Source organism: Triturus cristatus, chromosome 7, assembly GCF_964204655.1.
Source record: "Triturus cristatus chromosome 7, aTriCri1.1, whole genome shotgun sequence".
In the NCBI taxonomy this organism is placed as follows: domain Eukaryota; kingdom Metazoa; phylum Chordata; class Amphibia; order Caudata; family Salamandridae; genus Triturus; species Triturus cristatus.
The window spans coordinates 1,403,165,748-1,403,190,758 of record NC_140590.1 but is presented as its reverse complement, the minus strand read 5'-3'; the positions used below and the strand labels follow the sequence as shown (position 1 = coordinate 1,403,190,758).

At 46.9% G+C, this 25,011-nt stretch overlaps 1 protein-coding gene across 2 annotated transcripts in view; it reads right to left on the bottom strand.

Moving 5' to 3' along the window:
- ZNF217 (zinc finger protein 217) overlaps window positions 1–25,011 on the bottom strand; it is a 145,154-nt gene that overhangs the window by 67,445 nt on the left and 52,698 nt on the right. For both annotated transcript variants that reach the window (XM_085619129.1, XM_085619130.1), the window contains exon 4: window positions 23,107–24,645. In XM_085619129.1, coding sequence (XP_085475255.1) covers window positions 23,107–24,645 — 1,539 coding nt within the window. The remainder of the gene's footprint in view (window positions 1–23,106; window positions 24,646–25,011) is intronic.

The window sequence follows — 25,011 nt, the reverse complement described above, 5'->3', positions numbered from 1 at the left end:
AGGGGCATTACAATGGAACAGACAAGCCAGGAGGGAGGGAATAGGGGTCTGCACATGGAAACAGAGCACTGGGGGCAAGGGGGCAGGGCAGGAGCAGCAAGATGACCATGGAGGTCAGGCAGTATGGGCACTAGAAACCAGACACACCATGGAGAGCAACAGTGAGACTATGATGGCATACACACAGACCATGGAGGGAAGGTGGGAGGGGGTCACGGGCAGCTAGCGGACCACACAGGGAAGGTAGGAGGGGCCATGGCAGCACAGAAGACCATGCATGGCAAGCGGGAGGGTTAGTGGCAGCACAATGGCTATGATGGGCAAGAAGGAGGGTGCAGGGGCATGCACAAAGGACCATGGAGGATAGAAGGGAGGGTCAGGACCTGGGCACAGACAAGAGAGTTCAGGGGACGGGGCCTCACAACAGACCGCGTGGGGCAGGCAGGCAGGAGCAGTTGCAGCACAACAGACCAGGGAGGGCAGAAGGGTGTGGCAGTAAAATGGACCATGGAGGACAGGAGGAAGGGGATAGGGGCATGGCATGTGGACAGACAGGGTGGAGGTGGCAGGGGCAGGTTACAGTCATCTGACAATGCTAGGCAGGTGGGAGGGGAGTGGCAGCTCAACAGAACACTCAGTAGATAGGAGTGGCAGGTCCATGGAACATGGTGGGCAAAAAGGATGGAGCAGGGGCATGCACAAAGACATCGGAGGGCAGGGGTAGGAGAATAGGGGCAGCAAGCTAAGCACAGAGGCTAAGCAGGAGGTCAATGATGGGCCATAGAATTGGGCAATGGAGGGCAGGAGGAGTGGACTGGTACATCATGCTAAATGTAGGGCAGTGGCAGCACATCAGACCATGCATGGCAGGAGGGAGGAGGCTAGTCCATGGATTCAGACAACAGAGGATAGGGAGGAGGTGGATAGGGCAGCAAGATAACTGTTCAGAGAAGGTGGGTATTAGGAACTTTATTGTTTTTAAAATGTGTGTCTGTGCGAACTACTTAAAATATGAACAAGTATGCAGCATAATCTCACTTTTATTCAGGAAGAAGAGGACGTTTGTGACTGTGACTCCGGACTCACTTGGCAGAAACACCCCCTGACCCTCCACCCCCCATCGCAAAATGCAATGCCCGTGAAAAGGGTAGGTGGACGCAGTGTTATATAGAACATAGTCCTAAGAGCACATTTGAAAATGAAAACCAGATATAGTATATGGTATTAACTATGTACCGAAATGAATATGCTACTTACCAGTATGCATCTGTTCTTGGCATGTAGGGCTGCTGACATTCATATCTGTGCATAGATCGCCGCCTAGTGTTGGGTCCGGATGTTTGCACATTGTTGTCCTGGAAGAGTCTTCGAAGTATCCTGGGATAGGTGACTCCTCCCCTGGACTACAGTGCGCATGGGCATCCTCTCCATCCTCAGATTGTTTTTCGCCATTGTGGCAGTGATGGAGTAGATACAGAAAGTGATGACCATGCTTACAGTAATTCTGAGAGCTGCAGCTGCTACAGGCGCCGGGGAGGAGGGAGGGCGATATGAATGTCAGCAGCCCTACATGCCAAGAACAGATGCATACTGGTAAGTAGCATATTCAGTTCGAGGCATGTGGGCTGCTGAATTCATATCTGTGCATAGAATACATAGCAGTGCCCTCTATTAGCGGCGGCTACCAGTGCCAGCTGCAGCGGTCTGAAAAAGTTTTGAGAACAGCCTGTCCTACAGCTGCCTGCTGTTTTGATTGCACATCTACACAATAGTGTTTGGTAAATGTATGTGTAGTGGACCAGGTGGCTGCTCTACATATATCATGCAGGGGAATGTTTCCTAGAAAAGCCATGGAGGCCCCTAACTTACGTGTTGAGTGGGCTCGTGGGGGAATCGTTAATGTGCGTTTAGCCTTTTGATAGCAAATTTGAATACATTTAACGATCCATCTGGCTATACCTGCTTTGGAGACAGCGTTACCTTTGTGTTGTGGCGCAAAGGCAACGAAAAGTTGTTTTGTCTTCCTAAAGATCTTAGTCCTGTCGATATAATACATGAGGGCTCTCTTCACATCTAGTGTATGGAGTGCTCTTTCTGCGACAGTTTGTGGGTTTTGAAAGAAAACAGGCAGTTCAATAGTTTGATTCATGTGGAACTGCGATACCACCTTGGGCATGAATTTGGGGTTGGTACGTAGTACGACCCTGTTGGCGTGAACCTGTATAAATGGCTCTTGAACGGTTAGTGCCTGGAGTTCACTAACTCTTCTTAAAGAAGTGATCGCTACTAGGAAAGCTACTTTCCAGGTAAGGAATTGAAGCTCGCATGAGTGTAGAGGTTCAAAGGGTGGACCCATCAGGCGTGTGAGGACCAAGTTGAGGGGTTCACATTGGAGCCGGTGGGTGGCTTGGTGGAATGACTCGTTTGAGTCCTTCCAAGAATGCTTTGATGGCTGGCACTCTGAATAGAGAGAGGTGCTGCCTGGTCTGCAGATAGGCTGATATTGCGGTCAAATGGACACGTATAGAGGTGTACGCCAGATTGCATCGGTATAGGTGTAAGAGGTAACAAATTATGTTTTGTATGGATGCGTCTAGCGGGTTAATGTCATTATTAGTACAATAAATGACGAACCTTTTCCATTTGGCTGCATAGCAAGCTCTGGTAGTGGGTCTCCTGGCCTCCTTAATGATGTCCATACAGTCAGGTGGCAGGTTTAGGTAGCCAAACTCTAGGACTTCAGGAGCCAGATCGCCAGGTTCAGCTGTTGCGGATCTGGGTGCTGAATCTCTCCATGGTTCTGCGTCAAATGCGCGGGTTTGATCCGCAGCCTTTGATGCGGCACCACGGAAAGTTCGAGAAAGGTGGTGTACCACGGCTGGCGTGCCCACGTTGGAGCAACCAGGACGAGTGTCAGTGAGTGTTGTCTGAGTTTGCGTGCCACCAGCGGTATCAGTGGTGCTGGGGGAAAAGCGTACGCAAATCTGCTGGACCAGTTCATCCATATCGCATTGCCCTGCGACTGCGGATGTGGGAACCTGGCGGCAAAGCTTTGGCATTTTGCGTTTTCGCTTGTGGCGAATAGGTCTATCTCTGGATGACCCCACTGCTGGAAGTACGGTTGGAGTACTGATGGGTGTAACTCCCACTCGTGCATCTGGTGGCTGTGTCTGCTGAGCAGATCCGCCATCTGGTTGTCCTTGCCGGGGAGGTGTTCTGCCATGAGGAACATGTTCCTCTGAATGGCCCACTTCCACATGCTCTGAGCCAGATGAGACAACTGTGGAGAGTGTGTTCCTCCTTGCTTCTGTATGTAGTACATGGCGGTCATGTTGTCCGTCCGGATCAACACGACTTTGTTGCACAAGTGTACTTTGAATGCCTTCATTGCCAGGAAGATTGCCATCAGTTCCAGAAGGTTGATGTGCATCTTCTTCTGTTGTGCTGTCCATAGTCCCTGCACTGTGTAGTGGAGTACATGAGCTCCCCATCCCTGGAGAGACGCGTCCGCTGTCAGTATTATTAGTGGAACAGGCTCTTGGAACGGTCGGCCCTTGCAAAGGTTTTGTGGATTCCACCAATGCAGAGAGTTGTATGCCCGACCGCTCACCAACACTAGGTCTTTCAGCTGTCCTTAAGCCTGATTCCACTGACGTGCTAAGCACTCCTGAAGCGGGCGCATATGTAGTCTCGCGTGTGGGACTATGAAAATGCAGGAGGCCATCATGCCTATCAACTGCATGAACACTCGCGCAGGAAGGGAGTGTTGGGGTTTGAACTTGGAAATCAGCATTTGCATGCTGTTGATCCTCACTAAATTTGGCTGAGCTGTGGCCGCCAGAGTGTCTATAGTCGCACCTAGGTACTGTCGTACGTGTGCGGGCTGGAGATGGGATTTTGGGTAATTTAGTGAGAATCCCAGACTGTGAAGGAGGTGAATGGTGCGAGACATGTGGCTGGCACATTGCTGGGCTGACTTTGCGTGAACGAGCCAGTCGTCCAGGTAAGGGTAGACGTGTATGTGCTGCCTCCGTAGATGTGCCGCCACAGTAGCTAGGCACTTTGTGAAAACCCTGGGTGCTGTTGTCACGCCGAAGGGAAGGACTTTGAATTGGTAGTGCTGCCCCTGAACAGTGAACCTGAGGTATTTTTTGTGTGAGGGGTGAATGGGTATGTGGAAATACGCATCCTTGAGGTCCAGTGTGGCCAGGATCTCCCTGTTTGAGCAGCGGGAGGACTTGCTGTAAAGTGAGCATGTGAAAATGCTCGGAGAGAATGTAGCGGTTCAGGGGTCTCAGGTCTAATATAGGTCTGAGTGACCCGTCCTTTTTTGGTATTAAAAAGTACAGGGAGTACACCCCCGTACCTTTTATTTATTTTATTCTTAAGAGGAGGGGTGTGTGGCCTGCTTCTTTTCCTAATTTATTGGCCCTGGGGACCCTATCCCCCAGGGCCTGCACTCTAATTTTTTGTTGAAAAAAATAAATTTGGCCTTCCCAAGGCCTTAATCGGCCCCTGGGACTCCAACCCCCGGGTCATGGCCTTTTTTTAAAAAAAATCTTTTGGAGAAGGGCTGCGTTGCCACTTATGGCCCCGGGGACCCCATCCCCCGGGGCCAGCCTTTGTTTTTTAATATTTTAAAAAATATATACATTTATAGAAACACCTAGCACATGCTGGACAAACCGTATGTACCTATCACCATGACGATTTGCGTGATATTAATTAAAAGGCGACCATGCATAGAATGAATCCACATAGAATGTATTTACTCTGACGTGTCCGACGCCCTACCGTGCCGAATCCCGGCGCCCCCGCCGGTGGGTACTCTCCAAGTAGACACCCTTGTAATTTATACAAACATGGGTAGCTATTGACGGGCACATTTAATACACAAGCACACCAAGCCATTCACAGGGGATTCGACAAAAATTTGACCGAACTATGCAAGAAACACCCCTCACGGTTAATAAAACACACATCCACCGCCAGATGTGCAATACGTTTTATTTTACTCTGGAATAGAAACGAACCTCACTTGAGTCACAGCGTGCTCCTGGCTGAGCCCAATGCTGTGTTACACCCACCAGTGCCCGCCGAGTGCCACACACCTCTGTGTTGTATTCCACCAGCTAGTGCGTATGCTATGACACTCTCTAGCCCATGTGCACTGTAACACCACCCCGTGAATATGTCATGCCAAACTTGCCTCCGCACGGGTTATATTGCCCAATCTAACGTGCCTTCCTCGATGCCCATGTAATAACGCACAGCGCTATGCCATACATATTACAATCTGGGATCCATATATTTGTCACAGTGCATATGCAACGTTACACTCCCCAGCACATATTTTATATTACAACTTTAGAGCCTAGTTAGATTACACAACACTGCCCTATGCATATTACACTCCAAGGCGCATATCGCATAGCACGCGCTAGTGCCTGTGCTATCTCACACTCTCCAATGAATCTGTCATTGCGCACAATGTATTGCACATTATCTTTCACGCCCAGTTCATTTTATATCACACTTTTTGGTGCATAGTTTATACCATATACTATATCTAGTTTTCATTTTCAATCGTGCTCTCAGGACTAAGTTCTATATAACACTGCGTCCACCTACCCTTTTCACAGGCATTACATTTTGCGATGGGGGTGGAGGGTCAGGGGGTGTTTCTGCCAAGTGAGCCCGGAGTCACAGTCACAAACGTCCTCTTCTTCCTGAATAAAAGTGAGATTATGCTGCATACTTGTTCATATTTTAAGTAGTTCGCACAGACACACATTTTAAAAACAATAAAGTTCCTAATACCCACCTTCTCTGAACAGTTAGATTGCTGCCCCATCCACCTCCTCCCTATCCTCTGTTGTCTGAATCCATGGACTAGCCTCCTCCCTCCTGCCATGCATGGTCTGATGTGCTGTCACTGCCCTCCGTTTAGCATGATGAACCAGTCCACTCCTCCTGCCCTCCATTGCCCAATTCTATGGCCCATCATTGACCTCCTGCATAGCCTCTGTGCTTAGCTTGCTGCCCCTATTCTCCTTCCCCCTGCCCTCCGATGTCTTTGTGCATGCCCCTGCACCATCCTTTTTGCCCACCATGTTCCATGGACCTGCCACTCCTATCTACTGAGTGTTCTGTTGAGCTGCCACTCCCCGCCCACCTGCCTAGCATTGTCAGATGACTGTAACCTGTCCCTGCCACCTCCACCCTGCCTGTCTGTCTGTCCACATGTCTGTCTCCTCCTCCCGCGGTCTGTTGTGAGGGCCCCTTCCTCTGAACTCTCTTGTCTGTGCCCAGGTCCTGACCCTTCCTTCTAGCCTCCATAGTCCTTTGTGCATGCCCCTGCACCCTCCTCCTTGCCCATCATACCCATTGTGCTGCCACTAACCCTCCCGCTTGCCATGCATGGTCTTCTGTGCTGCCATGGCCCCACCCACCTTCCCTGTGTGGTCAGCTAGCTGCCCCTGACTCCCTCCCACCTTCCCTCCATGGTCTGTGTGTATGCCGTCATAGTCTCACTGTTGCTCTACATGGTGTGTCTTGTTTCTAGTGCCCATCCTGCCTCACCTCCATGGTCATCTTGCTGCTCCTGCCCTGCCCCCTTGCCCCCAGTGCTCTGTTTCCATGTGCAGACCCCTATTCCCTCCCTCCTGGCTTGTCTGTTCCATTGTAATGCCCCTGATCCGTACCTCCTGCCCTTTATGGTCTGTTATGCTGCAGCTTTCTCTCCGGTCTGTCCATTATGGTCAGCTAGCTACCATTGCCTCTTTCCCCTCTGTTCTCTGTTGTCCATGTGCATGGTCCTGTCCCCTCCCTATTGATTTCTATGGATTGTTGTGCTGCACTCCCGTCCCGCATGCCCTGTGTGGTGTATTGTGCTGCTGCAAACCCTGATGCCTGCCCTAATTCCTCCTGCCTACCATGATCCAATGTACCATACTTGCGAAGATTTTGAGCCTGGTAAGAGGGAGATTTTGAAAACAAACTGGGGTATTGATTTTCCCCTTTGAGTTACATTGAAAAAGAGGAGATTGTAGACAGGAGACAGATCAAATAAAGCCCATTTGAGCTTAAAAACATTGGACGCTTCCAGGCTGAATAGGGCCTGTTGGTATGTATGGTTGTACTACCACTGCCTCTTCCTTCTGCCCACAATGGTCTATTATATTGCCACAGCCTCTCTTGCCAGTCCTGTATGGTTGGTTTGTTGCCCCTGCCCCCCTTTCCACTGCCCTCCATAGTCTGTTGTGCTGTCACTGCCCTTCCTGCCTGCCTTCAATTTTCAGAGTCCGTGCCCCTGGCCTCTGCCTCTCAACAGTATCCCAATGAGCAACTAGATTGCTAACATTCTATATTTATTACAAAAGTGTGGAACGCCTGACGTCATCTTGATGTAATCAAAACGGTAATACCTAAAGCATTTCCTTTAGAAATTGCATATATGAGAGGGTCTTATTTGCATCAAAATTATGGTTAGTGCTCTGAAAAACTAAAATAAGGACATATTTTCTGAGTTTTCAAATAGTGACAAAGAACTTTTAAATTATTTGTTATCTTTATGTTTTTTTATCCAGTTGACCACTTGATTAAATGTAGCACCTAGGGGAGAGGATGTGGTGTTACTTCCAGAGCTGCAGACTTTGCAACTGGGGAACCAGGTTGGAGCTTCTGCTTCAGCTCAATATTCTGCGATTCTGGTCAAATCACTTAATCTCCCCATGTCTATAACCAAAATGATGTAACCAATGCTCATGTAAAGCACTCCAATACCTGGCAAGTCTGCACTATATAGAACTGCAATTACACAAAAAATAAGTGTTTTGCACACTTCATTGGGCTACATGTGGGCTACATCTGGGTGATATTTGCTACATTTGGGCTCTTTTGTCTCTGGTGGCCATCTTGGGAGATTTATTTGTTATGAAGTTTCCTAATTTCCTCATTTACTGCAGTCTCCTCAGTAGGAAATACTTTCAGTTTTTTATTTTGGTTCCATCAAGAAGGCATTCAGATGTGTCACACATTTGCCATAAATTCTGAATGTTAGCACTCTAGTTGCTCATTAGATCACTGTAGTAAAGCTACTACTCACCAGGGAAGTCTGCTGCTGGTATTCAAAGTGCATGTTTCAGTCTGCATGTCAGAATCTTTTTATGAAATCGAAGAGGATTTGAGAAGTCAAAATGTGCCCTAATTTTTATTTCTGCAGCACTAATCATACTTTCTATGGCAAAATGAACCCCTCATTTTGTTCTTTTAAATTAAATGTTTTAAGAATTACCACTTTACTCCAATCAAGATGGCTTCAGGTGTGCAATACGTTTGTGATAAGTAGGACTGTTAGCGCTCTAGTTGTTCTTTAGAACACTCTGGGAAGCTGCAGTAGAACACAAAGGAATCAACTGACAGTCTCTGCCCTTGTTGGATGTACAGGTTTTACTGAGAATGTCAGACTTCATTCTCACATGACTGAGAAAGATAATGTGAATTTACAGAAAATATGCTCTCAGTTTAGCTTATAGATCACCTTCCAAACCTCTGTGGGAAAAGCATGAGAAAAAAGTTCTCTCTCAAACATGATTCATGATATCACAGCAGAAGGCTTTTTCACATGCTAAAATCACCTTAGAACACACCACAATTCCTAAAACGAGTATGGTACCATCATCAAATGATTTATAATGTAACTAAAGTCTTAAAACCTTCTATTAACTGCAATGCTTTTTAATGAGGTGCTATCATGTATATTGGTCCCAAGATGGCTGCCAACACTTCTTGGATGAAGTACTGACCGCTAATCAGATCTCACGATGAGATGTGTGGTTAGGCTCCGCCCAGATATATCATTCTTTTTAACTCTAATTTTCTCAGGAACTACTGAATGGATTTACACCATTTAAGCAAAAGGCACGAGTCTGAACTGAGGACTACCTCTTTGCCAAATTTGGTGTAATTCAGTTCAGCAGTTCGGGCTGTAGCTGCGTCAACAGGTCCTATGGGAAAATACGTTTTGGGACCTCTTTTCTTTTTTTTTTGGCCCCCGCTTGACGAATCACCGTGAAATTTTCAGGATAGGAGCTGGAAAAAAGTTTGGAAATTTTCGCGAACATACGTAAATCGGCGCCAACGTTATTCCAGATAGAATGTTGCGGATTTCCTATGGAAAATAGGTCCCAACTATAACTACCTACCGTCAGTAGGTAATAAAATTAATAAAATATCAAGGCTTGTCGCCGAAACGCGTAGTGTGAATTAAACACTTGGATTACCTACCTCGCTGTTTACCTGTTTCTTACTGAGAGCGCACCAACTAACTTGCTTTTCGTGTGGATATTATCTTTGCCGGCGTGCTCCGCCGGCGTGTGCGCCACCTCTCAAGGGTCCCAGCAGATCCGGAAGGAGCTTCTCATTTGGTGGATATATATATATATTTTATTACCTACTGGCGGTAGGTAGTTATAGTTAGGACCTGGTTTCTATTCAAAAAGCGTTTTTTCTTTTCCCAATAACTTTGGCGCGGGTTGACGAATCTTCACGCAATTTTCAAAACGTTGGTCCCGCTCCGGTCAGCTCCTATCCTGAAAGTTTCGGGGTGATTCGCCAAGCGGGGGCCGAGAAAAAGGGGGGGGTCCCAAAACATGTTTTCTCCATGTTAATTCCCATAGGAAATTTTAGACAAGACTACAGCCCAAACTGCTGAACGGAATTACACCAAATTTGGCAAAAAGGTAGTCCTTGGTTCAGAAAGAGACCTTTTTTTTTTTTTTTAAATGGTGTGAATCCGTTCAGTAGTTGCTGAGAAATTCTAAATATAAGAGTAAAAAAAAAAAATCCATTTCCCATAGGAAACTTTAGGCAAGGATACAGCCGAAACTACTGAACGGAGTTACCCCAAATTTGGCAAAAAGGTACTGCTTGGCTCAGAAAGCGACCTTTTTAAAAATGGTGCAAATCCGTTCAGTAGTTACGGAGAAAATCAAAAAGAAAAGTTTCGATATTTAGAGGCGCGGAGGATCCGCGCATCCTCCCGATCACGAGTGCATTCTAATTGGCTGTCAACACTCCAAACCAGGAAGTGTTGGCAGCCATTTTGTGCCTCGGTAACCCACAAGAAAACAGAAAAAGAAATGCAAAAAAAAAAAAAAAAAAGATAAAAAAAGGGCGCAGGGTAGAAACACCCTGGCCCCCTAGGCTGCTCAGGGGTTACCACAAGGACCCCAAGGGCCCAAAAAAAGCTTTAAAAAAAAAAAAAGACAAAGAAAGAAAAAAGAAAAAAAAAAAAAAACGGCGAAATTCGCACACCCAGCACGAATTTCGGGCAAAAAAAAAAAATAAAAAAATAAAGAAAAACAACAAAGCGTGGGCTCCCGCACTTCGTTATTCTTTAGCCCCCGGGTGGGCCAAGTCCCGGAGGAACTCCCCGGGGACCGCCACCACCCCGGGGCACTAATGTTCAAAACAGGGGGTCCGTAACAGACCCGAGGACCACCACCCGGGGCTGTGCAATAGGTGGGAGGGGGCCCGAGCGACCCCTCCCCCTCCTGGAGCCAATGATGGCCCTGGGGACCGCCACCCCCCAAGGCCGGCTCCGGTAGTGTCCCAGGGTATCCACCCGCGGGACACTGCTGTGTGCAATGACAGGGCGGGAGCCTCGTGGCACCCGCTCTATCATTGCAAACTGCTTTCCCTTCAATGAAGCAAAGCAGATTGCTTTTCCACAAGGGGAGCTGCATGTAAGCGCTCCCCATGTGGAAAAGCAATGCCGGCTCCCGCAAGACGTGGGGAGCCGGTGGGACCATGGGGGCTCCCCCCACGGTCCCCAACGGAGAGGGCCAGCCCCGGGGGATGGGATCCCCGGGGCTAGAAGTGGCCCGGGAGAGGGGCCACGCGGCCTCCCTCCCCCCAAAAATTTTAAAAGTAAAGGCCAGGCCCCGGTTCCAATAGTGGCCTCAAGAGGGGGGGCATGCCCCGGGGGCTGGAATTGGCCACGGGAGGGGGGCCCACATGGCCCCATTCCCGTTCAATTTTTTATTTAAAATGGGGGTAAGGTCCTGGGGGATGGGGTCCCCAGGGCCCAAAAAACGTCAAATGAAGGGGGGCCACGCAGCCCCCCCCTTCCAAAAACAAATTAAATAAAAAATACACAGATCGTTCCGAGACCCGGCCCCTTCTAGCAACACACTGCAAACGCACCCTGTGACGCGTTTTACAATGGGGAATTAATTCCCCTTCCATACTGGGGGTCCCTGCGGGCCAACTAGCCCACCTGGTACCTCCAGTAAGCGCCACAGGGCTGCGTTGCATAGAGGTGGTCCAGGCCACGCCCCTTATTACACCTCTCTGCAACGCAGCTCTGTGGCGCTTACTGGAGGTACCTGGTAGGCTAGTTGGACCCCAGGGACCGTCAGGATTCAAGGGGACTTAATATCCCAACTTAAAACGTGCCACAGGCGTGTTTGCACACATCACCTCAGACCCCCCACCTTTCACCACTGAGCAAACGCACCCCGTAGCGTGTTTTAAGAGGTAGTTTTAATCCCCCTGGCCTATTATGTACTAGGGACTTACAGAGAAGGTCATCCTAATCACAGGGGTACCCCAACGCATAGTGTTCCCTAGTGTATGTAGGTGTTTTCACTGTATTCTAAGTGTCTTTTAGCATAGCACTCGCTCTGGGCCTGGTTAGTCAGAATAATTTAGCACCAGTACCAGTCTGTAAAAGTTGTGGGCACAGGATGACTTTGCAACAAGGCCTCTTTCTGCTCCTCTGTTGGTTCTTTCTGCATGACTTGCTTCTTTCTGCACTTCTTTTGCTTCTTTCTGTGCGTTTTTTCTTCTTTCTTCACATGTCCTACCTCTGTAGGCATAGTTCGAAATTAGCATTTAAAAAACCTGGGAAATTCACTTGAAAAAACCATAGGTTTTAGGGAATGTTATAGTTAGTTGGACATTTCACTCGTACAAAAAAACATAGAAATTCCCCCATTATAGTTAGTTCAGCTAACTATAACTCGCGCCCCCGCAATGCACTGCTGATGACGTCACATATTACATCACTCATGTAATGGTCAGTGACATCACTGATGACATCACCCATGTGATAAATTGATGTATCTTCTCACGTTCTAATATAACCTTTGATACACCCACTCTAAATTACAGACTGCCATTCTCAAAACCATAGACACACCAACACCAATAACTACATACCCACTCACTGATTCTTAGGTTTACACACACATCCACTCACTCACCCATACAGTCACTCATACTTATGGTCACTCAGTACAGGACTATCACATGCACTCATACACCTATATAGACACACACACACCGCCACTCATCCATAGAGGTACTCCCACACCTAGTCAGTCAGGCAAATAATTAATCACACTGCCATTTACTCACCTATACAGTTACACACACCAGCTCCCTTACTCATAAAAATACTACCACATTCTTAAGCTCTTATACAATCACTGATACAAGCACACACTCATCCATACAGCCACTATCACACTCACTTATAGCCATTTATGTACTCCAACATACATATATACTGCTTTTCACATATGTAGTTACTCACACATGTACCACTGAAATATACATTCACTCACTAACATACCCATACACTCACCCACCCATAAAGTCCATCACAGATGCACTATTGAAACCATACACCCAGTGAATCACCCACTCACACATCTATGCACAGTCACACACACCCCACCCACACAAACACTCAGGCACCCATACAGATACTGAGACAACCAATCAATAACCCATATAGACACTCATGTAGCTAATTGCAAACCCATGCAGCCGCTTACACACCAACAGAGAGACGGATACAGACATTCACACAGTTTAGTCACTAACCCATGCATTCAGTAAGATACGTTTAATCACTCACTTATAGAGTCAGTCACGCACCTACTAAATCATCCAGACACTTCTACACCCACTCATTCTTCAATAAGCCTTTCCCTATATACATTAAACATATTTAAACTTTACAGAAACACACAGTCACTGGAAGATGTCATCAGTGATGTAATTTGAGATGTCATCAGTGATATCACTGACCATGTCATGAGTGATGTAATATGTGACGTCATCAGCAGTGTATTGAGGGGGCGCAGGTTATAGTTAGCTGAACTAACTATAACGGGGGAATTTCTATGGTTTTGTACGAGTGAAATGTCCAACCAACTATAACTTTCCCTAAAACCTATGGTTTTTTCAGTGAATATATAGATCACAGCTCCAAAGTCCACTTGCAGGCAATATGTGCACTCTTTCTGGCGGGTGCAACTCTGTGGAAGTGGGTCCACATTTAATTACATCCCATCAGAGTGGGATGGAAAATATTTGCCCAGAACTGTGAAACATGGTCGTGGGGGTTATGTCCATGTGGAGGCCGGTGGGAACGTGATGATCAACTATCGCCCCCCCCCGAACACGCTTGGCCTTCCAATCCAACAATACATCTCAGGGGAAGGGAACGTCTTTCCCGAGAAAACTAGTCCTTCTTTGATGCCTAGCAGCAAGAACCAATGAAAGAACTTCTGCCCGTTCAAATGACCAGCAGGACAGGTTGCGCTGTCTTTAAACAAGCAGAGGAAGGCAGAATGCCTAAACGCGTCCTTGTAATTAAAGAATCTTCTAAGGGGTCCGTGAGTGGAAAGATAGGCACACAGACAGACACACACACACACACACACACACACCCCCCTCTGTCCCTCTGCTACCCTTCACAATCCAAATAACCAGCTAACAGATCATCCAACACTCAGATTACTTTCCTATTTCACTATACTAATTCACCACCAATCCTTTATGGGTTCCGAAGTAGCATGCTACTCCCCCCCCCAAAAAAAAACGCTTCAACACCCAGTCAGGGGTAGTAAGCGCTACATAAATGCAATTATAATACAATAGCAAAAAAATACACAGGCTGGGATTCAACAAATTATAAAACAGACATGGGACTACACTTCCCAGGGAATAAGCATCTGACACTTCCCGCCCATCTAACTTTCGAACCTCAGGTCAAAAAGCTGTTGAAACAAACTGCATCAATCTGTCCATTGTTGCAGAGGTGAGCATCTGTACATACAGAGCACTACACTGTACCCTTGATGAAGTAAGTGATTCTCCAACCTACACATCCCTCCCTGCCTTCCCTTGCGGGCAGTCACACAACCCAGATACATCTTTACAAGCACACAATACAAGTTGGATTGGGGTATGTGAAAGAACTAATAGGTACCTTAACAGTACAAACATCGGTACTATAACCATGTTGAGTCCCAGAATTTGGCACACAATATAAATATAGCGAGAGTGCAGACTGAAATAAAGTTTGGTACAACGCTAGGTCTGTACTGTCTCCATGTGCCTTTCTGGCATGTTGAGGAGAATACTTGCTGGACTCTATGCTGTACAGATTTTGTACAACAAATACTAGGATCATGGGCCACATTTTGAAACGACCATCAGAGTTACCAATACCAATGGGTTGTATAAAAAAAACCTTTTGGTTTGGTCACTGTATGTTAGTTTTTTTTTCCTTTCGGTTAGATGGTTTGAAGCCACCTCTCACCCAAAAATTGCCCGTTGTCGAGTGCAGGGTCATGCATGTATTCAATCAGGAATGGCTTATAAAAATAATCTATAACCAATTATTATGGAACACTTTATTTATTTTTTTACTTTACATTTAAGAGTTAGTCTACAGGGAAACACATGCTTCCTCCTAGCCAAGTACACGATGTAAGCAACCATGTCAGGCAAGTCATCAATTTGTGCGACGTTGTTTTGCTGTGTTCACATTGTTGCACACATCTATGATTTTAAAACATATGGGAAAGTAATTATTTTAATATTTTTGATCTACTTCATAGGTTCCTTTACATAAATAATAACAGGTATGAAAGCCTTATACCCATGCTTTTGAGTATATTCTTCACACAAGTGTGAAACATTTAGGTGGGGGCGTGGCTAGCAGCCAAGCATGGCAGCTGCTTCATAGAGGAGCTCCGGACCCGGACCACCACGATCCTTATGAGCGTGGGCTGAAACGACCTAGAAAGCCCCCAAAACACTCGGAGGAAAGCAGCGGGGGCCGGCAGAGACGATCCGGCGAAGTCGGGAAGTCGGAGGGACACCCGCAGCGCGAGATATGCCCCCGACGGCCCCGTGACGCAGGCGGCCCGTTGCCTGCGAGGGCCCGCGGTGGTGCTGGCTACAGGGCTCCGTTGAGCTTGCGAGATGGTGAGACCGTGCCCGGGCTGGAGCGGTGCGGCCGCAGCTCTGGGGATCTATTGCCTTGCCGCGGGGTAGAGCTGCGTAGGGCGGTGGGAACGCCCCCCCCCCCCTGCATAAGGTGCCGCGGCGAGCGAGGCGCAAAGGACATGGCAGCTAAGCGAGGCCGCGGCTGCAGTGCGGCCTGATCCTGGTCGTAGCGGGGCGAGAGAAGACAGGAGTGTACATATCTGCTTTGGGACCTTCGAGAGGAGCCCAGCGGGTCCGGACAACAGAACAAGGAGAGGAAGCTCCCCTGGTGTCACTGGCTACAGAAGAGCACACAAAGGTAAAACCCATTGTAGGACTGACGCGGCAGCAGGTAATCTGGCGGGCCCCCGGGGCAGGACAACCCGTGAGTGATCAGAGAGGAACCCCGGTGAGGCCGTTTGCCGTGCCGCCCTGCACTGCCGCGGCCCTTATACCCCTGGTGCATGCAGAGAAAGTTGTACTCGGTGAATGATGTAGCAGCCTTGAACACGGTGCCACCAGCGCGGCGTGCACAGCGGCGGCACGGGGCGGCGAAGACCTGACGCAAGACACAACGCGCAGCGAGTGTGCGTGGATGAGGCAGCGGAGTGCGGGATACTGTGTGGCATAAGGCCAGTGACGGAAGTAATCAGTGCCTCAGCTTGGTGAGCATCGGGATAAAGAAGGAGGGGGCACGCGATCGACCTAAAGGAGCCCCGGGCCGGGGCCTGAGGACCGCTGCGCTGATACTGCCTATAGCCGGAGCGAAGGGCAGAATGGGACGCAAAGGGGTGAAGCCTCAGGAACAAGGAGAACACAACGCAGTCCCAGAGACGATGGCGACGGCACACCGCAATCCTGGTGACGCCACAACACTGGCTGCACCGATACACGCGGACAAGCTGGATCTCATCCTGCAGGAAGTACGCGAATCTCGGAAGGCGATAGAGCTCCAAATCGGAACGCTCACCACTGGCCTTAACTTGCTTAAAGCGGACCACGCAAAACTTGCGGACAAAGTGAAAGAAAATGCTACAACGCTAGAAGAAGTGATTCCTCGACAATCGCAAGCGGACTCTAAGATTGCACAACTACAGGACCAAGTGGCCACATTGCTGGACAGGAAGGAGGATGCAGAGGGGCGGGCCAGGCGGAACAACATCCGCGTCATCGGGCTGCCGGAGAAAAGTGAGGGGGAACGATGCGACCATGTATATGGAGAAATGGTTCCGGGACCACGTCAATAATGAAGGACTCTCCACACAATATTGTATTGAGAGAGCGCACAGGATACCTACGGGCCGCCCAAAGCCGGGTGCCCCGCCTAGACCCTTAATTGTGAAACTACTGAACTTCCGCGACACCCCCCTGCAGAAAGCTCGGGAGACATCCCCTATAAATTTCGAGAACACATAAATCTCCCTATACCCAGACTATACAATGATGGTCCAAAAACAGCGCTCTTCTCTCCTAGCAGTCAAAAAGAAACTCCGAGACTTAAATTTGAAATATGCACTGCTTTTCCCGGCCCGCTTGAAAGTTAAACATGACCAAAAAAATCCTACTTCTTTGAAAGCCCCGGTGGCACAGAAGACTGGATAGAGGTGATGGACCTGACACACGCCACGCCGCCGGCCTCTCGACCCCACTGTGAAGACTACGGCGGGACCGGGGAGATCCCCAAGGCGAAAAACGACAAAGACACGGACTCCTGCACGGCAATGCCTCACAACGCAGCAGATGTAAATCTCAGGCACTTGTGGTGGCGGCCACGTTCACGCAAGACTCAAGCAAAACGGCCAAGACCTCTTCGGAAGAAGAAGCAACACACGAGTCGGACTCAGAGGGCAGCCTGGCTCGGTTTCCATCCGCGATCCCGCAAGTTATCAAAGATCTATATGGATGACTGTACCCGCAAGTATAAGAATGCATATATGTAATGTAACTAATCAAAGGGCTTTGATATACACTAAGCAGTTCTACTGGTTCACGTACAATGTGGTATAATGATTTGACCTAGGGTCCGTAGAAGCTCCACCGTCTTATTGTTTAGCTGAATGCACCGCGTGACGGGCGCTAGCAATGGCCCCCACATGGCGAAGGCGCTATACACGGCCATTAGTATACTTGCAAGAGTCTCACATGAGCGACAGCGAGGTGGCAAAATTGCGTAAAAAATGGAGGGGGCAAATTTTCTCCACCTCTTACTCTAGCTATGCAAGGGGAACCACCATCTGGGTAAGATCTGGAGTCCCATTTACAGCGTTGGAACAGAGGGTGGATAAACTAGGAAGATACATATTCGTAAGAGGGATGCTAGATGGACAGCCAATAGTCCTGGGAACGGTATAAGCACCGAATTTTGAGCAAGATAAATACTGGGATATAGTAAGTGGAGCACTGGTAGGATGGGACTCGCAACCGTGGATACTGTGGGGGGTGGGGGGGTGGGGGGACTGCAATGCTGGGATGGATGTAGCGCTAGATAGGTCACATCCGCCACTGCACGGAGCAGGTGTTCATAGACAGGCAGAAGCTGGGCAAACGGGTGGAACTTATGCGATGTTTGGTGGATGAGACACCCCACGCATAGGGAATACTCCTACTACTCTACAGTACACGACCTACATACACGAATAGACAGAACATGCTGCTCCGACATGATAGCAATGCAAACGCTACAGGCTACATATTTGCCAAAAACTTTCTCGGATCATAACCCGATGGAAATGACCTTAGCGTGGGGGAGGGTTCCTACACCGGTGCCCACATGGAGACTATGGCGACAGCTACTGGAGGACTCTGTATTCCGTAGCGACATAGCGACGACCATCGAGCAGTACTTTGCTGAAAATAGCGACACGGCGACGAGCAGACTCGTAGAATGGGACGCTTTCAAAGCCGTGATCCGGGGAAAAGCGATAGTGGGTGCTAGACAGGAAATTCATAGAACACTGATGGAGGTAGAAGGCAGAATGGGTAAATTAGAACAGGAGGTCATAACAAACGTGGACTCCAAGGGCCCGCTACAAGAAGTGAGAATAAGGCATGCTGAACTCTTGGAGTCTCTGCGGGTCATGGATTATCAAGCATACACGAAAAGAGCGCACGCTGAAGCAGACAGATCTGGGGCGCTACTTGCCAAGATACTCCGAGACCCCCCCCCCCAGCGGTGGTTATACCTGAAATTACGCTGGCAGATGGGACGAAGGTCACTACGCAGGCAGATATCAACACAGCCTTTAGACATTACACTGCATTATACACCATGGCAGACCAAACCCCTGCACCCAATGCAGAAGCCTTCCTTTCTAACCTAACGTACCCAAGACTCACAGAGACAGCCCTGAAAGATCTCACAGGACCCATTACCCAATCCGAGATTCGAATAGCCTTAAAGGGACTTCCGCGTAATAAAACCCCTGGTTTAGACGGGCTCCCCGCGGAATTTTATAGCACATATGCAGAAGCCCTGGTACCGCAATTGGAAATGTTATATAAAGCAGCATGGGACAAGGGATCTTTAGCGAATACAATGGCACAAGCGTTAGTAATATCCCTTCCGAAACCCGGAAGAGACCACACGGATATGGCCAATTATCGGCCGTTGTCCCTGCTCAGCACGGAATATAAAATATTAAGTAAGGTGCTAGCTAATAGGCTGTTACCGTCTTTACCTGGACTAATTCACATTGACCAGACAGGGTTCCTTCCGACACGTAGCACGTCATTAAATATTAGAAAGTTACATCATTTACTGACAGAAGCTCCGATCCTCTACCCACATGCAGGTTGTCTCTCTTTTGATCGAAGACAAGCCTTTGATTCTATCAGCTGGGAGTACATGTTCCAGGCCCTGGCGAAGTTTGGAATCCCAGAGGGGTATATCGCCTGGTTGCGTTTACTCTATAAGCCCCTACTTCACGAGCAAGAACTGGTAATCATATTTTGGAGGAATATTCCATACATAAAGGGACCAGACAGGGCTGTCCTCTATCCCCTCTAATCTTCATACTAGCTTTAGAACCATTAGCAATAGCACTGCGTAAAGACTTCACAGACCAGGGCATAGTGTTGGGGAATGCGACATCTTTTTTCGGCATATGCAGATGACATCCTATTGTATTTACGGGACCTCACTGTGCCTTTGGGCTCAATACACAACATGTTCTGACAATTTGAACTAATATCTGGGCTGGCCATCAATGTTGGGAAATCATATGCTTTCTTCTTCACAGACCATGCGGAAATCAACAGTATGGCCTTTGGGGATGCTCATTTGGAGGTGGCCCAGAATACTTTTAAGTACCGTGGCATACAAATATACAGGGCTCATGAAGACATGTTAGATGGAAACTTGCACAAAGCAATTCGGACCCTGCAGTCGAGCATAGTGTTCTGGACGACACTGTCACTCTCTGTAATGGGGAGGGTATCCATAGCAAAAATGGTGGTGCTGCCGAGGCTCTTGTACTACTTTACGAACTTACCACTAAAAGTGCCGCAGGCCACATTCAAATTACTGAACACGATGCTCACTGAACTTATTTGGGGGATTGGCCGGCGACGTACAAGTCTAAAGAAGCTACAAGTAAGCACACGAATGGGAGGCCTGGGTGTCCCGGATTTGAGAGCATACTATTATGCAAGCCAATTACAAGGGCTATCATACTGGACGGCGGAACGTAACCTGCAGGAAATAGGACTCACAATGGCAGACATAGACAAAGGCGTACTACATAAGCTATTATTACCGGGTAGTAGACCGCGGAATGATCTTCCCCCATTGTTGGCCACGGCGCTTTGCTGCTGGAAGGCAGCGCTACACTACACACAGGCACCCCCAGCATATGCAGGTAACATTGCCTTACCGGGGACTCCCCTACCAGGAGGCACACTTATGAAACGCAGGTTGAAGCACTGGTTGGAAGCAGGAGTTAGCATGATGGCAGATCTCTTTGGCGATGGAATATTTTTAGATCATGACACCTTCGTAGATGAAACGGGGGTCCCGGCATATTTATATATAATACATGCTGCACTGCTGAGATACATCAGGACGCACTGGGCCCCGCAAAGACAGGAACCCACTACCAACGAGCTAGTTAGGATGATATATTATATGGGGAGAGGTAGACACCTTATTAGATGGATCTATACAGGTATTAGCTCACATACGGGAGCCGACAACTTCCTACACTGAGGACTGCATGGGAGGGGGACATAGGCAGGGTCATCACGGATAGAGAATGGACACGGATACTGGAATACCCAAGGAAGACTTCAAGGAACGCAAAGTTCAAATTCATACAGACAATGGTATTGCACCGTGCTCATCTTACCCCACATAAATTAAATCTAATGTTCCCACATACCCCAAACTACTGCCCGCGATGCCTATTAGAGGGAGCATGCATAATGCATATGCTATGTGCCTGTCCTAAAGTGCGGGGATACTGGGACACTATCAGACAGAGGATAGGGGAAGCGACGAACCGGGAAATACAGAATACACTGGAGGAATGCATCTTAGGGCTCCACAAACAAGCCTCAACACAAAGTGCAATACCGCTTTATAGATTTAGCGCTCATTCTAGCTAAACGTAATATCACTATGCGATGGAAATCGCGGAGACCCCCCAGACATACAGACATGGCATACGGAAATGGTGAAATGGGGCGCTGCAGAAAGCGCGGCACTACGTACAGACGAACTCAAGGGGCTGCGAAAAATACCAATAGCGCTGGAATGGGATATAATGATGGAAGCGATAAAATCGGTAGACGAAGTCTAAGACCCTACACAGAGTGCATTACTGTCCGTACAGAAGGGCGCCTGATTTTTGTTGATAGTACACGGGAAGGGTGTTGTATAATGAGTATACACAGATTGGGATGAGTATACAGTGGAAGATGCTAAATGCACAGGACAGGACACAGACATACAAGTGAGACGGGGGAGGAACGGGTGGGGGGGGGGGGGGGGGAGTTGGGGATTGTTTAAATGCATAAATATGATGAAGATATCATTAACAATAGGGGTTGATACCCTGACAGGACTCTGCTTCTGGAACACTTATCCCAGAGTACAAAATACTCTATCTATGAAGCGACGGGATTGTATTATGTATAAACCACTGTGAGATATGTAAGGAATGAGGTTGCTACAAACTATTATTATGTTGGTATTTGTATTACGAGACCTTGAAAACCAATAAAATGTTTAAAAAAAAAAATTAAAAAAAAGTGTGAAACATTTAGGCAGGAAGTTTATAGGCCCCGAAGAAAGCTGATGGACCCAGGTAGGCTGGTAAACAGATCCAATATGTAAGCAACTACGTGTTTTTTTGCCGATGTAAGAATCATTGGGGGTCTTAATAAATACGCTTTTTTGTTTTTAAAGTATGACCTGGGTACCCTTTGAGTACAGAGATATCTTTTATGGTATATCAAAGGTTTTTAATAGTAAAAATGTAACCGAATCGCTTCACTTATCCACAACGAAAACATTATACCGCACTCCCAAATTAGAGCTGAGCCCACAGCAAGGTACTCCCCCCTCCCCCCCCCCCCCTTTGGGGGGTACCAACTCGCCCCTTTGTGTGTGTAATTAGAGAAGGTACAACATTCGATCGATCAGGAGAAAGCATTAATGCACCTGGTCAAAATCCAATAGCAAAGATGTCATTTCAGTTATTTATACAGTGATCGTGGACGCTAAGGAGCACTTTGGCACACAGACAATGACCAAAAAAATACAACTAGAGAGCAAGAAGATAAACACAGTTGTGTTGTCGGGGCACTCATGAAGGATCAATGTTCTAGAATGCAACAAATACGCTCAGAGCGCTGATTAGACACATGGTGCCAGTGTATATGAAGAAACGACCATCAATTTAATCCAGGGCACATGCATTACAGCAAAGAATTTGCACTAAAGAGTGTTTGAAATAATATGCCAGGAAAATCTGTCCGGACAGTTCACACGTCTAATAACTCCTGTGGATTATGCACAGGACCATGACATACTCTCTTCCTTACAGGGAGAATGCAGTTATCTTCTAGCAACAGAGACCACATCAAGCCTAATCAGTCCCGAAACTTTTCTGCCTGCAAAATTTAGAAGAAAACAGATCACAGAAGACCCAATTATCAACTATTACCGGTCTTTATGTGATGAAAGAATTCTGAAAACAAACAATATAATAACTATAACAACAATACATACCATGTGGCCTGCCAACACAGAATGGTCTATTTTCTATGTACCTGCTCTACAAAGGAGATGAAATCCCAAGTCCTTAAGTTGCCACTTATTCAACATCTGCTGGAGGCAAATCTGAGGTACAGCTTTACGCTCTGGCACAAGGCAGGCATGCAATGAGTTGGTGGCTCAGACTCAATACAGATTACTTACAGAAAATGAAATGTAGCTTGAAAAACCCATATAGTAGAGTGTACCACTAAGGAAACTCACAAGAAAAACAGAGAAGTTAAGGCAAACACAATTTATTGCTAAGGAGTGAACGATGCATGCAGTGCCTCAAGAAGGTTAGCTGCAGCCGGTATTTTTTTGAAAGGAGTATTTTCCAGGCCTAACAAACCGTGGCGTCAGGATCCCATCCGTAAATATTTAGAGCTAGGCGAACAAAGAAGAGGGGGGGGGGGGGGCGCATCATTGAAAATAAGCCAGCAACTCTATATAACCACGCATCCAATACACATTTCAGTCACTTTTGGTTCTTAAACCTAACATATTACAGATCTATAGCCATGACAGTTTTAATCTAATAACAATAACAACAAGTGCATTACCTTCCATCGCCGGGCTGTACATCGGACTTCTGCCAGTTACATAACTGCTGCAAAGCTGGCCATTACTGTGGGAGCCAAAGGTCTTAAACACATCCCACCGAGGATCAACAGAACTTGTGTTGAGAAGCCCAGACTTCGACGTTAATATAGATGCATTTTTGGAGGGTACATTTTCGCGTTGTAAAACACTTGGGGCTGGATACATTCTTCCCATATCAACTCCTCTTCTAACCAAACCAATTTCTGAATTACCTCTTTCATGACCCACAAAGCTTGGTTTAACTTTCTTAGATGAAGGTTCGCCAAATTCAAAATTGCTTTTATCCATAGCTTTATCATAAAAGTATTCTCTGTGTAGATCACCAAACAAGGCAGGTCCATTTTCAAAGGGATACTCAAAGTGGCAATTCATATTGCTGTAGATGTTAGAAGAAGGTATGTTCACAGGCTTTACGTCTGGCCTGTTCATTCGGTCGAATATTTGAGGCATGGTTCCTCTGTGGTGCAATTCAGCTTTTTGATAAATGGTCATTTGTGAAGTATTGTTCCGTTGCAATCGATTAGATTTAGAATTACTGGAGTCTGAATACTTGTTAAAGTCTTGCCCTGGTAAGGAAGGAATATTGCTTTCCAAAGTCTTGAACTGCTTATCCCTTTCAAAGCTATGTGATTTCGAATGTGTTGCTATTGGACCCTTGGTCTTGAAATCAGAGAATAAAGGAGATACGTCTTTCCCAAGAAGAGATGGTGGACACCCAGTACGTCGGATTTTAGTTGAATCACTCTTATTTTTTAAACCATTTTTACTGGTCTGGCAGGGATTATATTTATGCAACAATTTTTGATGCATCATTAAAACTTCAGGATAAAGGGTTTTGTAAGTACAAAATGGGCATGTGCTGATTGCCAAGTGTGCCCTCGTGACAGTAACCGCAGAACCTTCCTCCCCAGTCCGGATACAGAGGTTCAAAGGTACTTCTTGTGTGCAAACATTAGCTCTTTGTTTGCAATTAACCAGGTTGATTATTGCATCAGCAGTATTCTGAGCCCTTGGAATTGATTGCTTTTGGTCATCTTTTATTTTAGTCTCCATACAAGCATCATGTGTAATTGCACTTGTTAGTATATTTTCAACTGCCTCCACTTTTGGCTCCACTTGGGAAACAGCAAATATATTTCTTTTGTTCCGATTTGAATGTATGTTATCAATCTGGGCCTCTTTTCTCACAGCAGGATTAACAGCAACTTGCTTAGAGCCTTGAACAGGAAAGTCATCCTTTTGCCATTCAGCAGATGAATAGTCAACTTCTTTGGCGTCATCTAACTGTCCCGGAGACGTTTTGCAAATTTTAATATTTTGATTTCCTTCTGATGAGAGGTCTTCAGAGTCATGTATCAATACTAATTCTCTATTATCGCACTTAACTTCCCTCACTGAATCAGTGTGCTTGTCTTTGTGATGTCGATCCAAATGATACCTCAATGATGTTTTTTGAGCAGCTGCATATTCACAAAATTCACACTTGTATGGTTTTTCACCTGAAAAAAAAAAACAAAAAAAAACTAAATTTCAGATTAAGCATTAGAAACGTCTATTAAAAACATGACTATATATTACCTAATGGCAAACCAAATTTGCATAAATTTTATCAAAGCTTTCTTCCAATCATTCTGTAATCTTTTAATGGCAACATAGCCCAAAAGGATTAGTTACTTACCTGTAATCCTAGTTCTCATCCAGGGGTATACTCAAAGTCATAATCTATGAATAATCCCCGCCCATGTGCGGGATCCCGGAGCATATAGAAAATACATATATACACACACATGTATATTATCTACTGGCGATCGCCAGTAGATATTTATTGTTAGGACCGTGTTTCCATAGGAAATCCGCAACATTCT